Source organism: Oculina patagonica, unplaced genomic scaffold (assembly GCF_052425735.1).
Source record: "Oculina patagonica isolate OP01 unplaced genomic scaffold, crgOcupat unplaced419, whole genome shotgun sequence".
Lineage (NCBI taxonomy): Eukaryota > Metazoa > Cnidaria > Anthozoa > Scleractinia > Oculinidae > Oculina > Oculina patagonica.
Genome location: NW_027558275.1, coordinates 1 through 11991, shown reverse-complemented (window position 1 = coordinate 11991; position 11991 = coordinate 1). Strand labels below are relative to the sequence as shown.

Here is an 11991-nt window from a genome sequence, read left to right as displayed (position 1 = left end):
TAGTTGGTGATGCTCTATGGCTTTCTCATAATCATCGATGGCGTCATAAGCTGGTGACACTCTATGGCTTTTTTGAAATGGCTTTCATCAAAGTATTTCTTACCTAGAGAGTGATGATGAATGCCAAGACTAGAGTATGCCTCTCCTTCTGCAGCTCTGTCTCCCATCTTTTTAGCAATTTTAAGTTCTAGATCGTGATATTCTTTAGCTTTTTCGAAGTCACCGAGGTTTCCATAAGCAGTGCCAAGATTTCTAGACGCCCCTCCTTCTCCAGCTATGTCTCCTGTTTCTTGTGCAATCGTAAGGTGACGCTTGTGGTACTCTATGGCCTTTTTAAATTCACCAAGGGATGCATAAGCACTGCCAATATTGCCATACCCTCGTCCTTTCCAAGATCTGTTGCCCACTTCTTTGGCAATGGTCAGACTTTCCTGGAGGTAGTCAATGGCTTTCTCAAAATCGCCGAGAGAAAAACAAGCAATGCCAAGATTGGAAAATGCACGTCCCTCTTCACATCTTGCTCCCAGTTCTTGAGCAATATGGAGATGAAGCTGATGGTACTGTACCGCATTTTTAAAATTTCCAAGAGAGTAAAAAACATTGCCAAGTTTGCCATACGCATCTCCTTCTCCAGCTCTATCTTGCACTTCTTTAGCGATACTGAGATTAAGGTTGTAATACTCTAGGGCTTTTCTTAAGTCACCCAAGTCTTTATAAACACTGCCAAGATTGCCATACGCACGTCCTTCTCCAGCTCTATCTCCCACTTGTTTGGTAACACTAAGATGCAGCTGCTGGTACTCTATGGCTTTTTTGAAATCTCTGAGAGAGTGATAAGTCTTTCCAAGATTAGCATACACACATCCTTCGCCTACTCTGTTTCCCACTTCTTTGGCAATAGGAAGATGTAACTGTTGGCATTCTAGGGCTTTTTCGAAGTCTCCCAGATTGTGATAAGCAATCCCTAGATTGGTGTAGGCCATTCCTTCTCCAGCTTTGTCTCCCACTTCTTTGGAGATGTCAAGATGTAGTTGATGGTACTCTATGGCTTTCTTGAAATCACCCAGAGAGTCATAAGCAATGCCAAGATTAGCATACGCAATTCCTTCTTGAGATCTGTTTCCTTTTTCCACAAGAATATTAAGATGTAGCTGATGGTACTCTATGGCTGTTTTGAAATTACCCAGATTTCGATAGGCAATTCCAAGATTGGTATAAGCACCTCCTTCTCCAGCTCTGTCTCCTAGTTCTTTGACAATGCTAAGGTGCAGCTGGTGGTATTCAATTGCTTTCTTGAAATTACCAAGAGAGTCATAAGAAATGCCAAGATTGGCGTAAGCGCGTCCTTCTTCAGCTCTGTCTCCAATTTCTTTGGCAATATTTAGATGCAGCTGGTGGTACACTAATGCTTTTTGGAAATCACCTTGATTAAAATATTTCATGCCGACGTTGCGATACGTACGTCCTTTAGCAGCCTTATTAAGCAATTCCGTTTTTTTCTTTTCATCACGTAGCATCTAGGAATGTGAAGAAAGGTTGATTAGCTTGCATTGACCATGTGTATTCACGAGTAATTATTTAACAATATCACGACTGCAGTGGTGCACAACTTAAAATACACTTGACACTTGTGCTATCTTAATTCATGTCATTTTAAGAAGGAATAGACCATTTTCTTATTTGCGACCCAAAGGAATCGGTCGAAGCATAATAAGGTATGGCAGAGAAAAGGCGACTTTATGATTGAGGGCGAGACTGATGTCACGCCCTTAGTAATCAATCTTGCGTGTCCGTCATGTACATGACTCTGTAAATGATATGTTTTCTTGTGTTATTTGGTGATTACAGGAGATAATTTAAAATTTAGCAATTATCAGGTGGTGTTTGTCACGTGACGTTTGGAGACAGCGTAGATGTTTTTCAAAACCTATTGTGAAGAGATGGTTTCATCAGTTGCAAGGCCACAGGATGAAGCCATAATGGCGTAGACAATAGAGCAACAGTTTTGAACTGGAAAGACTAGCTGGAAAGACTGGTTATTGGAAACTGCCATGGACTGCGGAGTTATTCAATCACCTACAAACTGTGAAGTTTGGTAAGGAGTTTAAAGATAGAAATGCAGTTAAAAGATGAAGGCCGAGGAAAGCTCTGGGATGTTCATAGGACAATATGATCATATGACCATTAGCATCTCATACGGCAACTTAAAAGAGGTTCTGAAGCGACTGGAGCATAATTATGATTTGAAAAATTCTGAAATAAAATTACGTTTAGGTTAACTTTAAAGTACGAGTTAAAAATCTTCATCGACTCCTAGCTGCTCTATTTAATAAGACATGCCCAAAATAACCTGACCTCGCAAAGCGGATACAACTAAGTAAGGATTCATTAGCTTCCCTCCAAAAACAGACAGACCTTTATGGGGGTGGAAGTACACCAACACAACTAAACATGGAAATGTACAGAGGAAAAAGTCCTCTTAGACCAAGTAATCGCCTTACACTTCCAACGAGTTGTGCAACAGGTTTGAACAAGAAAGCAACTTTAACTCTTGTGTAGTACTGAAAGCAGTTATATAAAACCTCTACCGAAGCGAAAATACTATCAATTTTACGAATTCGTTCTAGCTACCTTGTCTTCCATCGTATCACTTTCTGAACTGTTGTTCACTTTGTCCGTGTATGTGTGTTTTGATCTTAGAGACATGTTCCTCAGTTCCAGCAACGTCTTGTTTTCCCTATCCGTCTTCTCGTGGTTAAGATATACAACAAGTTATTGACGTTAGAAAGCATTTCTAATCATATTTGTGGATGGCTGGCTAATTTTAATTCCGTGATCCTTTACATTGCAATGGCCTTTATATTAATTACATTTATAGAATGTTCGAATTCAAGGAATTACGCGCACTACGATTAGTCAGCACGAGTTCATTATATCTCAATACAGCACGCCGCCGCATAATGATTTTATAAAGTAAACTTGCACCTCGTGATTATTAAGTCTTATGAACACTTGGGAATTTTTAAGATCACTCGAGAAATGCGAGAAACAGTGGGATGCGCTTCTTGCTTCTCTTTGCACTTCTCTATTGTCCTTAAAATTCCCGCGTGCTTATATGACTTTAAGATGCACTCAGACATCTTTTTCAGTAAATTGCGATTATACGTGGTTAAAAATATCAGTATATTATTGAAAAAAAAAATCCAATGAATGGTTTAGGTATTTGCCGTGTCGTAAATTAAGAGCCCTAGAGTATTTAGGTATTAAGTGTGCGTAGTTTCTGAGGAAGATCAGTTCCACTGAAAAGCCGTTTCAAGGATACTTGTAGTCCCTCTTCACACCACTTGATGGCGTCTTCAAACAGATTCAGTCTTACACAAGCTCTCGCCCCTATATGTATCACCAAGAAATAAAATATATATCCTGATGGCTGTAACGCTATTAAACGAGCTCCTTGTTAATTCACGAGTATTGATTCGTAATTAAACTTTACTGTTCCATGTACAGTTTTGTTTTTGGATTTTAGCTAGATTTGACTAAATCAATGTGACCAACTGACAGTAGTGTAACTGTAACAATTTTCTAGCCACATTTGACTTGAGACTTTTGAAAAGTGGCTACATTATCCGCTTGGCCAAATGATGGGGTAGCAAAAGAGAGCACCCATATCAAAAAGATTGATATATTCTGATGAAATTAACGTTTCAGCCAGAACTTTTAATCATATTGGTTGCTTTTGATCCTCTTCAATATTACTACAAGATTTTTGTTACAAGCAATTGGTACACAAAAGGATACATTTCCGCCAGAGTATCTCCGTTTTGCAAATTGCGCAAATTCTGCCAGAGTTATGGAAAACTGTATAATATTGTGCTGTTTGAAAAATCGGATTACACGCGTGCCATTTACTCATTAGAAGCTTAATCGGGCAGAGAAACATGAAAGTGAAGACAAAAAAAATTCTTCAAGTCATCACAAAGCATAATGTTTGGCAATTCAGTTAAAATTTGCAATTGGAAAATTATCAACAAAATATGGTTCATTAACGTAAAAATTATATATAATTATTTATATTGATGTGACACGATTTGTTGGTTTTCAGTCACAGTCACAGTATTGAATAGCATACAGTTGCAGTACCAATCCCACACAAGGCGTTGCAGTATACGAACACTGAAATCTTTAAATTCAGCCTTTTTTAACATTATTTTAAAGCTACACACCCTTTACCTTTTTCTATTGCCTCCGTGTAAGTTGGCAGGAACTGTTTAGCTTTGTCTGCATCATTCAGGGCTTTTTGATAATTCCCTGTTAATATAATAGAGAACTTTAAGACAGTTCTGCGAAACAGTTTTACGTGTTACACCACTTTCTCAAATTGCTCCCATAGCCTCGCTTCGTAAGCCTAAACTGAACATATGAACACATATTTCATGTTTATTGATTTGGAAATTTGGACCGTAGATGTGCATAGAAGCTATTGGGCTGTCATATTGCAGAGTAGAACTAAAGAATAAGGAATTAATTCTCACCCATATGGTAATGGACTGTTGCTCTTTTTGTGAAAAGTATTGCATTGAGGTTTTCGTCCTTACAGTTCACGTCTATTCCTTGAGTGTAGCTTTCAATGGCATCGTTGCAGTTTTCATTTCCGTATTCACTGTCACCTTCATTCTTGTACACCTCTGCAATTGCTAAATGAAAGAAATGGATCTTTGGATCTGCGTTTATTGGTCATCACAATAAGCTGGAAATTTAGTCTACTTGGAAATAGATTATATTTATGTGGCTTAAGTTCCCTTTGTTGTGGGACTACGGAATGATGAAAGATCAAACTTTTATCGCTCTGTTTGCATCAATCGGGGCTTTCTTGATAAATATCTTTGGTTCTTTTGTTAAGGTATGGAGCGCGAAACTCCGGTGAAGCCATGAGCGACACAGAGTTTCACAGGCGAAGCGGTAGGTTTTTCTTCGGGATTTTCAGAAAATAACGTGGACAACAGCGAGTGTGTAAGGGAAACGCTAATTAGAAGATACAACAACAAAATAGGAAAACGCCCGAAGACAACATATAAACTTTCCGCTGGTAGTTTATGCATCGAACACAAATCGCTAAGGGAGGGAGGGCGGGGCGCGACATTTGAACTGTAGTTGTTGTGTGTTACCGTCGAAAGATCTCAAATGCGGTGTACGTTCCAGGGAGCGGTTAATATAATGTTGAATCGTCCTTCTTAATCGAAAACGACCAAAGACATTTAGTTTGTTGATAAATTGCTACGGTGTGTCCGGAGGTGGCTGATGATACCAATCCGGGCAAGGAAGCCTCTCCCACATGTAGGGCAGAAGTGGGTAGGGGCTATGCTGTTGGTGCTGGCGGCTCTTTCCTTGCGTACTGCTTGCTTCTCCTCGGCTTGAAGGGAGCTGCGCTCCTCAGCTGCGTGGGCGCCTTTGGTGATGAGTTGGCGCCAGGAGTGTCTGTCGGAGGAGAGAGACTCCCAGGACTCAGTGCTGATGTTGAAGTCTTTTAGAGAGACTTTCAGACTGTCCTTGTAGTGCTTTCGCCGCCCTCCAACTGTGCGCTTGCCAGAGCAGAGTTCCCCGTAGAAGAGCTGCTTTGGAATGCGGTCGTCTGCCATGCGGGAGACGTGGCATGCCCATCTTAGCTGAGCCTTGCGCATGAGGGTGATGGCGCTGGGAAGGTCGGCCTGCCAGCGAATGTGGAGAATGTTCCGGAGGCACCTCAGATGGAAGTGGTTGATCAGCTTCTCATGCCGTCTGTAAGCAGCCCAGGTTTCGCAGCCGTAGAGTAGGGTGGTGAGGACCACAGCATGGTAGACTTTAAGCTTGGTATTGAGGCTGATTCCTCTTCTTCCCCAGACTTTCTCCCGCAGTCTCCCGAACTCGCTGCATGCCCTGGAGATTCTGTTGTTGATCTCAGCGTCAATGTTCGCATTGCGAGAGAGTGTGCCGCCCAGGTATGTGAAAGTCTCTACTGCCTGTAGTGTCTGACCATTCACCGTTATCTGCGGCTCGTGGTACTGCTTGTTCGGGGCTGGCTGGTACATAACTTTCGTCTTCTTGGTGCTCATGGCGAGGCCGAAGGTGTTGAAGGCTGTGGAAAATCTGTCCACCTCCGCTTGCATTTCTTGCTCATTGTTGGCGTTGAGGGCACAGTCCTCAGCAAAGAGTAAGTATCTGAGAACAGTCTCGTTCACCTTCGTGACGGCCCGTAACCTCCTGGGGTTTAACAGTTTTCCGTCCGACAAGTACCTGATGTCGATGCCAGGATCACAGTCCCTGAAGGCGTCAGAGAGCATGGGCGAGAACATCAAGCTTAACAGCGTCGGGGCAAGGACACAACGCTGTTTGACTCCGTTGGTCACTGGAAAGGCTCGGATGTTTCACCGTCGTCGAGAACTCTGGCCATCATGCCTCATGGAATTGGTGGACAATTGAGATGAATGTGCTAGGGCAGCCGAATTTTTCTATGATCTTCCAGAGGCCTTCCCCGCTGACTGTATCGAAGGCCTTGGTCAGGTCAACGAAGGTCGTGAAGATGTCGCACTGCTGTTCCATGCACTTCTCATCGACCAGCACGGAAGCCGCATTGGCTCTCAGGAAGGAGGCCTTGCTCCAGGTGCTCCAGCAAACGGTTGAGCAGGACACGTGTTAATATAATACCACTACCCCAATTGGAGAGAGCCATGGGGTTAGTGACTTTGAACATAAAGTGCATCGGGTTATTTCAGTTATTTTAGGTCCCCCCCCCAAGGGGGAATACTTGGATCACCGTTTGCTGGGTATGTGGTGCTCGCCTCTCAGAGCCGCTTCTATTTTAATCTATTGTGTAGCCAATAATAGACCCAATCTTACCCACATTAATTTAGCTACCCTGTTTGTGAATATAAATGAACACTCCTTAATGAGTCTTCCTGGAATGAATTGGAACATTTGTCTGAATTGTGTCCTACGTTCACTGACAAAACTTATGGGAAATTTGTCCCACAATCCGGCGGTAGACTGCAGATCACACAGTCGAATGCTCGTAGTTTTTTAGCCAAAGAATGTTTCAAATTTCTATTATGTTCTATCCTGGCTAAGGTCCCTCAATATTTTATATTCCTTTTTTTCCCTTTTCAGTTGCTTTTAGACCGCGTGTTTGTTAAACTACGATCCAATCATGTTGTAACCTTAAATTTAACTTTTTTTAACTTGCATATGACATTTTTAATTTCTTATGTACCTTTTAATGTCTCGTTATCAAAATCCAGTATTTGAGTGGCAGGTGTCGTGACGTCACTCATATTTTCAGCGCTGGACTCTTCCCGGACATGGGTCGCAGAATATGCTGTTGGTGTTTTAGGTCATTGCCTGTTTGGAATACAGGGAGATACGGATTAATTAGTATTAAACAAAGCCAGCAATAAATTATTTTTTGCAAAAGTGCAAGAAGTTCTATCTCGTACTACATGCTTTACATTTGTAAACTTTCACATGGCGACAGTAAAACTGTAACAAATTAAACGTCAAGTCCTTGATGATGAGTTTTGTTTTCTTTGGGCCGTCTTCCCATTAAAGCCATATCAAGCTAGCTATTTTGAGTCAAACATTCCGGTGCTGTAAATTCAATCAGCTGAATTCGACACTAGGTGTTTTTAAGTACATTTTTTTATCAGATCTTAGCTTTTTTGTACTTTAGATTTTTTAACACAGTATTGTATTTAGTTTTATTTAAATAGCACTGTTAGAGTACTATTTAACTTGGAGAGTATACCAAGAATGGAAGGAAGTTTTCTCCTTATTACTACTCCCGTCACGTGGGTTTTTCCTTTCCTTCCCCTCAAGTTTTTTCTTTTCTTTTCCTTTCGAGAGTAATTTGATGTGTACATGACAAAGTTTTGGAAGCTCCAGTCGTTTCTCTCTAGAGTGTTCCAGGGCATCCCGTCCGATCTTAAGAAACCTTTTGTTAGCCCATCGTATTTTCTCTTTTACAAGGCGCTAGTAAAAGATTTCTAGGACAGGATGCCCCAGAACCTCCAGCGCGATTTACATTCGTCCATATCAGTTGATTGTCGTCATCTCAGGATGTCTAAGTGAAAGAGCTGGATACACTTCAGTTTTCTCTTTACCCTCCCGACATCCCATAGAAATTGTATCCTGCCTTGCGTTTGTGCCTTTTATGTGTGTGAGCACATGGTATTAAAATAGGTGACAAAACCACACGTTTTACATAAATACCGTTACGTGCTTCATTTTTTCTCTGAAAGTCTCTGAAGACTCTGAATGAGGGTTTGCACCACCCCCTTTTCTTAATTTTGAAATATTTATCCATAATGCACCACAGGTAAAATTACATGTTCACATAAACACTTCAAAGATCAGGCATCGTGACGAGGAGAACACGATAAAACCTCATTCAAGCGAAGAGACTAATGTTTTTTTTGTCAAACGTGTGCTTTGAAATGATAATCGGTTGCTTGAAACTTTGAAAATTATTCTTCAGACTCGCTCACTATAAGAGGAGGGTCTATTACAGGGGAGTCGTACATTCCGCAAACCGCCATATTTTGTTCTTCCTAAACCGCAAAAAGCTTACTTCTTCTCCTAAAGACCATAATTTCTTTGACCGTAAACCGCCAGATAAAAGGGAATGTACCCGCAAACCTACACTCAAAATTGGCTTAAGCCGCCAGAATGTCAGAGTATAAAAGACTCTCTTAAGCTAAGAATACTGGACAAACTTCGGACGTTGAAATTTCACACGATTTGTTCTGTATTTCTTCTATCTGTGTTTGCCGCTCCATTCCCAAGGCAATACACAATTTAACTACCATTCAGTAATAAATTATCGTCGACAAAGAAACAGTTTCAAGTTCGAACCGTGTAACAAAGTTTTTAAAACCCTGAAATTTTTGGCTGTCACTGAGCGGCGAACATAACGTGTTTACCGCGGTAACAGAACCTTAACCCTATCCAGACCGGGGGGGGGGGGCGGAAAGTGCCCGCGCTGACTTTGAACGCTTATAACTTTTTCAATATTCAACCAAACGCTGCCAAACTTTGCGACTTTATCTAAAATCTATCTGGGAATAATTTGATAGGGTAGGTTATTGTGTCAGGAACTTGACGTCACCATGGCAACGGCATTTTGACAGGCATGTTTTCCCAAATTTGAAATTTTCGTGTTTTATTAATGAAAAATAACTTTAAAGCAATTATTTTCACCTTTTTACGGGTTTTAAGCACATTTTTATTGGTTTTAAGTATTTTCCAGTAATTTTGGGCGGTTTTCTGACGTTTTGGAAAAATTTCCAAATCCAAGATGGCGGATCCAAGATGGCGGCTGTTTTGACATGATGATGTAATTGTCACGTGATGTGACGTCATCATCCCACGTGACATATACCAAAAGATAGATTTTGGAACATACTATACATCCTGTAAGTTTCATTGTGATTGCTTACATATTCTGGAAGTTACGGAGGGGGGGCGGAATCCGCCCCCCCCCCCCCGGTCTGAAAAGACCAAAAAAAGCCCGGTCTGAATAGGGTTAATACAGTCGATGTCTGTTTAAGGAACAAAAATCTTCCTTTGAACTTATCCCTTCACGTAAACAAGTACAATTGATTAAATTTGTCTAACTAATTGGAGCAAAACGACGGATAAGAAAACAAAACGTAAAAGCAAGATAAATTTTCGTTACGTATTCGACACTAAATGAATTTTGATCAACTTTGTAAACAAAAGGTCAATTATACACCGATAGTTTCAGTTTAATTTTATTTCAGTAGTGACTGAAGAATATACGAGAAGTTCAGTAAACATCTATGGCAATATTAACAGTGTATTGATGCCAAACAATTCTTTAAATTGATAACGGCAGTTGTTTTACTTACAGTTGCTGTGTTCGACGAGGCTATCCCTCTTTGCTGTAGGAAATCATAATTGTTCTGAAAGAAAAATGCGGAAAATATCATGGAATACCATCATTCTTGAAATCAGCTATTAAACTCTCATAAGGTAATTGTATTGATTTTAGCTCAGAAATGAGTACTCTAAAACAAAGAAATTCGCTTTTACTAACCGAGTTGGTACTGTAAGCTTCGTAAATGTTTCAATTTTTAGATCAAGAGTAACATGCAGAGTGGATTAAATATATAGGGCTGATTCAATGAAATGATACTCAAAGTTGCGTCGAAATACGTGTTACAATATTAATATAACCCCATTAACTACCAATCCCTTACCGTTAAATACAGCCACAACTTTACCTTTTCGGACAAACATGTTCAACAGCGGAAGTTGATAGTTTTAAACTTCGAAAATAAAATTCCAAGAATACCATTCTATTGAAATGCTTATCACTCAGATACTTGAGTCAATATATATAGATTATTATTTCCCTTTTCTAAGCTTTCATCACGCACACGTACAACTAATCTAGAAGTAAATCAAACCTGGGCTCGAAGAAAGCGAGTAAATAAGAACATGTTTTCATACCATTCATTTTCTTCCAAAAGAAACTCTGAGATTGTAACTGATTGTTTTTAAAGTTATGAGTCTGGTCGTGCGCCCGTTAATGACGTTTCGTTTATAATTTGTTTTCAAGACCATTATTTTCTTCTTTCGAGCATGACCTCTTATGATTGTCAAACACAATGGTTTAGTTTTACAGAAAATTCAGTGTATCTTTTGTGTTTCGTTTTCAAAAAATATTTGAACATCAATTAGCCGTTTCATTGTATCGAAGGTCGTGATATACAATGAAAAACATTTTGCTTTCTTTTTTTACAATTTGACGGTTTTGCTTGGTTTATACATTTTTATAAGTAGCTGCAATACAAACCACATACTTGTGTAACTAAATTATCAAATAACCATCAACCAACTAATGTGTCAATTTGCTTCGTGACGCAAATCAACCCTTAAACCCGCAGGAGATTTTAAGCGTTCTTGGTTTGTGGCGTGGAACATAAATTTGCATTGTAGAAGTCAATTTTAGGGCTTTGGAGGACATAAGATACTTTAATACTATCATCAAAGGTGAGAGCTTATGTTCTGTTTAATTAATAATCAAATTCAGTAATCATAAGGTTTTTAAGGTTGTTTTATTTAGTTTGAAGTTAATGTCTACGTAAACAAGTCCTCGTGTTTTGCTGTCATGTGGGGTTTTCTAAAGCGGAACGTGTATTTAAATAGCGCAATATAGTCTGACCGAAAGTTTCGGAGGAATTATCCGATAGTAGATTTGGCTTTCAATGCCATAATCCATACAACTGTTCATAGTTGTAAGCTAGGACGGTAGTATAGTAGTCATTATGCAAAAGTGGAAGAGAACAGCTAAACCTGGGAATACTTGAAATAAGCTACATTTCCAGGGGGGTTCTCCACGAAATTTTGTGGGGGTGCGTGGCGAACACGTTTTGAACCCCTTTGCCTTATTTCAGATTAAAATATGCGATTTTCCCTAAGCTATTTAATTTCAGACCTGAACTCCAAATCGAGACCTTATTTCAGGCTAGACCCTACCCAGAAACTGCTCCGGTTTGCGTAAACATTTGAGAAGGGTTTCAAATTCCCGATGTTAATTTAATCTCACTCAGGATGAATAATAACAATCATAAAAATAGTTTCTTCTAAGAATTATACCTAATTTCTTACAAGTGTACACAAACCATACCCTATTTGAAACCAAAATGGTTTCACATCCACGCGGCTTAAAAACCATACCCGGCTCTAACGCAAACCTAAGTAGCTTATATAAGGGAGCTAGTACTCCCCCCGGGAAGCTGCAATCACCATCCTTTATACAACACACCTCAAACATATGAACCTAGTGTCATGGTTTACTGTTATTTTCTTATCGTTAATCTACGCGAATATGTCCGCTATCTGCAGACAAACGAAAGTAGTTGAAGGTAAGTAGACAAAGTTCCCAATAGCATTTTCAGGTTTAGACCGCCATTTTGTCGGTACAAGGCAAACGTGCCG

General features: G+C 39.9%; 2 protein-coding genes across 2 annotated transcripts; both read right to left on the bottom strand.

Annotated features, from left to right (window-relative positions):
- Nucleotides 1-14: 14 nt before the first annotated feature.
- LOC144640703 (uncharacterized) lies at nucleotides 15-3651 on the bottom strand. Its single transcript, XM_078499787.1, has 3 exons — nucleotides 3323-3651; nucleotides 2632-2745; nucleotides 15-1517 (listed from the first exon to the last, which is right to left on the bottom strand). Exons 2-3 carry the CDS (start codon nucleotides 2704-2706, stop codon nucleotides 15-17), a joined length of 1578 nt encoding a protein of 525 aa, XP_078355913.1. The 5' UTR covers nucleotides 2707-2745; nucleotides 3323-3651.
- LOC144640701 (tetratricopeptide repeat protein 4-like) lies at nucleotides 3164-10278 on the bottom strand. Its single transcript, XM_078499785.1, has 6 exons — nucleotides 10248-10278; nucleotides 9897-9950; nucleotides 7244-7371; nucleotides 4533-4694; nucleotides 4231-4308; nucleotides 3164-3390 (listed from the first exon to the last, which is right to left on the bottom strand). Exons 3-6 carry the CDS (start codon nucleotides 7302-7304, stop codon nucleotides 3257-3259), a joined length of 435 nt encoding a protein of 144 aa, XP_078355911.1. The 5' UTR covers nucleotides 7305-7371; nucleotides 9897-9950; nucleotides 10248-10278; the 3' UTR covers nucleotides 3164-3256.
- Nucleotides 10279-11991: the final 1713 nt, after the last annotated feature.